The 4,639-nt window shown below is 42.7% G+C and overlaps 1 protein-coding gene across 2 annotated transcripts in view; it reads left to right on the top strand.

Annotated features, from left to right (window-relative positions):
- Window positions 1-4,527: 4,527 nt before the first annotated feature.
- Window positions 4,528-4,639, top strand: part of UNC79 (unc-79 homolog, NALCN channel complex subunit) — a 246,226-nt gene continuing 246,114 nt past the window's right edge. For both annotated transcript variants that reach the window (XM_066276137.1, XM_066276136.1), the window contains exon 1: window positions 4,528-4,592. In XM_066276137.1, the coding sequence (XP_066132234.1) occupies window positions 4,571-4,592 (22 nt within the window). In that variant the 5' untranslated portion in view covers window positions 4,528-4,570. The remainder of the gene's footprint in view (window positions 4,593-4,639) is intronic.

The following is a 4,639-nucleotide window of genomic DNA, read 5'->3' as shown; positions in this document are numbered from 1 at the left end:
TCCAACCAGGTCAGAGCTTATTTATTTTCTTTTATTGATTGATTTTTAGAGAGAGAGAGAGAGGAAGGGAAGGAGAAGGGGAAGGAAAGCATTAATTTTTTGTTCCACTTAGTCATACAGTCATTGGTTTCTTTGGGCCCTCGATTGAACCCTCAACCTTGTTGTTTCAGGAGGACAGTCTTACCTGACTGAGCTAACTGGCCAGGACCAAGTAAGTTTTATTTTTAAAGGTGAACAAACTTAAGACAGCAATAACAAAATGGGGCACTGGCCAGGTAGCTCAGTTGGTCAGAGTGTTATCTAGATATGCTAAGGTTGTGGGTTTGATCCCCAGTCGGACATATACAAGAATCTACCAATGAATGCATAAATAAGTGGAACAGCAAATCAATATTTCTCTTTTTCTCTTCCTCTTTCTCCTACAGCAGTTTTTAAAATATTAAAAAACATAACAAAATGGAGAATCTTGTCCAATTACAAGGAGGATAGAAATACTAAATGATTTGTTAGAAAAATTTATAGTTAAGCAATTTATTTTATTATTTTATTTTTTGTGACAGAGAGAGAGACAGAGAGGAACAGATAGGGACAGACAGATAAGAAAGGAGAGAGATGAGAAGCATCAATTCTTTGTTGTGGCTCCTTAGTTGTTCACTGATTACTTTATATGTGCCTTGACTGGGGGCTGCAGCAGAGCGAGTGACCCCTTGCTCAAACCAGTGATCTTGGGCTCAAGCCAGCAACCTTGGGTTCAAGCTAGCGACCATGGGGTCATGTCTGTGATCCCATGCTCAAGCCAGTGACCCCACGCTCAGGCTGGTGAACATGCGCTCATGCTGGATGAGCTCACACTCAAGCCACTGACCTCGGGGTTTCCAACCTGGGTCCTCTGCATCCCAATCCGATACTTTATCCACTGCACCACCACCTGATTGGGCAACAATTTATTTTAAAATCTGTAAAATTAATCAGTAAAAGACTAGAAACAATCCATAGCTTTCAAATGAACAGAGGGGAAAAGGATTACAGAAATTTTTTGTTAAAGTAAGATTTATTAAAACTATTGGCGAACAGCCTCATGTATTGTATATAAAATAGTAATTTATGACAAAGTTGGCATGGGATTAGAAAGTGTTGGGGAAAAATTTAATAAATGGTTTAGGATGATATGTAACCTATAGGGAAATATAGACCCTACCTCATGGTATACACAAATATAAATTTAATTTGTAATAAAGACTTAAATGTAAAATGTAAAACTTTAAAACTTTTAGAGTGAAATATAAGGATTTTTACAAAAATGCTGATAAGAAAAGAAGACAATTAATGGGAGCATCTATAAGTGGGGGCATATTTGAAGAAGAAAAGGGCATTTCACCTGTCAATGAGGATAGGCACTACTTCTGGAAACAGAGAAAAGAAAGAGAAAGATTGACACAGAAAGGTGGAGACAAAGAGAAAGAAAGGTAAGGGAGTTCACATTTGCTTCTTTGAAGTAGTAAATTAGGTCATGTGTTGGAATGGAGAAAGTGGTCCAGGTTAATGAATTAGCCCAATGGACATGTTAGAAGATTGAGTTGTAAGAACCTAAATTGATAATTAGGGTATAAATTGTATGGATGATTTCAGGCTTTGAAACAGAACCAAACTTAATAGGATGGGTGCATTTGAGTGACTTGAACAGTAATACTAACAGCAGCAAACACTCAAATGTGCCAGGGATTATTTTAGATTCTCATATGTCATTCGAAGTGTGCCAGGGATTGTTCTAGATTATTTATTTATACTCATTTAATCCTGATAACAACCTCTGAGGTTTCTGTGCTATTACGAGCATTTTACAAGTGAGCAAATTGAGACAGAGAGAGTAACTCGTTCAAGGTCACACTGAAGAGAGCTGGAATTCAAACCTAAGCTATCTAATTCCCGAGTCTACCCCTTGACAACATTATACTTTCTTAATGAGGTACTGGGAAGTTTAATTGGTGACAAACAGCAAGGTTAATAAGCAGGCCAAGGGAGAGTACTTTTCTAACACACACTTTGCTACCTGGTTGCTGGGTTATCTAAGATACTACTTTTGAAAAAAAAATTAGTTATTGTTTTCTTTATGAAAGCCTTGAGCCTCCTAAAAATTTCTGCATAAATCATTGAGTTTTCTTTTAATCACATGAAGTATTTGTCATCTTGGGAATTTATATTATATTCATATTTTCTTTTGTAATGATTCCAACTTATTTTACCCCAAATTAACTCTTTAACATTATCTTTTTACATCATCATTTATCTCTGAAGAATGGAACTTCTATGTGGGATGTGTTTTTGGGAATGAACAATGGTATAGGAAGGTCAGTAATTAGTCAGACCAACCTGTCAAGCAGCAAGGTGACATTGGCCAGTTGTGAATACATCTTCAAGAGTCAGATTACTAATATTTTACGAACATTTCGCCAGTGCCATGAAGCTTAGCCACTGTATACTGTAATGGGCAAAACTGCCAATATATATTTTTTGTGCTATGCAGAAACATTTCTTGATATTCACAAAATTTTTTAATTGGCAAATATTTATTTTGAATATTTTGTATATACCTACACAATTTAACATTCTTTCCCCTAAAACAATTGTTCTTTTGTGTTGAGATAAAAAACATTTATCTAGTCATCAGTTGTCAGCATTAAAATAATTGCTTAACCCTTGCATTTCTGCTCCTATGGTGTGGGCTAAATCAACTTGCTTTGATCATTCATTGTTCCTCAGCTTTCATAAACTATTTAAATTATTTGAATGAGATGGTCATAATGGTTGACAATTGTATTTTAATTTTAAAAGGCTGGTCACATCCATTACCAGGGGTCTCAAACTCGCGGCCCGCCCACCGATTTTGTGCGGCCCGCAGACTAATCAAACTTCGTGGATTAGTCCGCAGGCCAGTCTGCGGCTGCACAAAATTGGTGGGCGGGCCGCATGGCCCGCGGGCCGTGAGTTTGAGACCCCTGCATTAGACCATTTGATCTGCCCAATAACTCTTTAAGTGATGGTAGATTTTTTTTTTTACTTTCTTTTTTTTTTTTCTTTTAAGAGAGAGAGAGAGAGAGGGAGAGAGACAGGAAGGGACAGAGATGAGAAGCATCAACTGACAGTTGCTTCACTTTTAGTTGTTCATTGGTTACCTCTCATATGTGCCTTGACTGGGAGGCTCCAGCAGAGCCAGTGACCTCTTTCTTGCTCAAGCCAGTGATTCCTTGCTCAAGCCAGCGACCATGGGATCATGTCAATGATCTCACGCTGAAGCCGGCGACCCCGCACTCAAGCCAGATGAATCTGATGACTTCGGGGTTTTGAACCTGGGACCTCAGCATCTCAGGTCTATGCTGTATCTACTACCAGTCAGGTGACAGGGCAGGTTTTATTCCCATTTTACAGATGAAGAATTTAAGGCTTAGGGAGATTAAAAGATTGGACCTAGAATGAGTATATGGTAGAACTGAGTCTTGAATCTAGTTCTGACTCCCAAGTCCTGGCTCAGAATGTCTGCCCACTTTGTAGAAGATTTTTTAAATGTATCTTCCTATTAATATGCAGGATGTCCTTTTCCAGTGTTTTCTTTTTCTATTGGCTTTGTTTGGTTTCCCAACAGAGGGGCTTCCTAACATGCTTGTCTCTATCCTGGGTGCAAGGGAGCAAGCACATCTGGGTTACTTCAGTCTCCAATCTTTTATTTTCCTTTTCCGTGGTCCTTCGCTTCGCCATCCACGGAAATCTTTCTTATCTCCAACTTCTGAAGTCTTCTCACAGGCCCCTGGCAGTGGGACCTCCCATCCTACTCATCAGCAGGAGAGCCCATCAGAGAGGGGAGACAGAGGGCACAGAGCACAGCACGCCGGGAAGCCATGCTGAGGGTTACTTCTGCATTTCCTTCCTCGCGGTCCTCGGGAGCATCCTCGCCGCCCTCCGGCCCCGGTTCTCTCCAGCCCGCCCCGGATCCGCCTCCTCCTCCTCCTTCCTCCCGGAGGTTGAGACGAAGCGTGGGACGCACCTGGGTCCCTCTCCGGTCATCTCGTTGAGGCACCAGGGTCTGCCCCCGGAGCAAGATTTACAGGCCTGCAGAACGCCAATGGGAAAATCCAAATGGTCGGGGACTCCGGCACTTTAAGAGGCTTTTCTCTGGGAAACACCCGTCCCCTCCGTGCGCCTTATGAATGGAAATACTCCTCCCCTGGTCGAGCCCATTTTCCCATTTCACCAGGAGCCGCGGCTCGCTCTCTCCTTTCGGTCTCCCCGCCCACATCAGCGCGGGCAGCTCCAGGAGGGGACGGACAGGAAGCCTTTGGCCGCCTATTAAATCCCACCCATTTCTCCGGGGGCGATTTCCTAACCTTCCGGGACCGAATTCTGCAATTTGATGTGCGTTTTGTCCGAATGGTAGCGACACGGGCCTAAGGGAGGGGGAAAGCGAGGGGGTGGGGGGTGGGGGGTATGCGCTCTTTTCCTCGCAACATCGCTGGCGGAGCGAGGGAGCTCACACGACACAGATTTTGGGGCAAAGCCTTTCCATCTGGACAGCACCATGTCCACCAAAGCGGAGCAGTGTAAGTAGCAGCCGGCCCGGCGTTTCTGCCCGGCCTCCAGCTGGGAG

The sequence above is a fragment of the Saccopteryx bilineata genome, chromosome 4 (assembly GCF_036850765.1).
Source record: "Saccopteryx bilineata isolate mSacBil1 chromosome 4, mSacBil1_pri_phased_curated, whole genome shotgun sequence".
In the NCBI taxonomy this organism is placed as follows: Eukaryota; Metazoa; Chordata; class Mammalia; order Chiroptera; family Emballonuridae; genus Saccopteryx; species Saccopteryx bilineata.
This window is presented reverse-complemented; position numbering and strand designations above follow the sequence as displayed.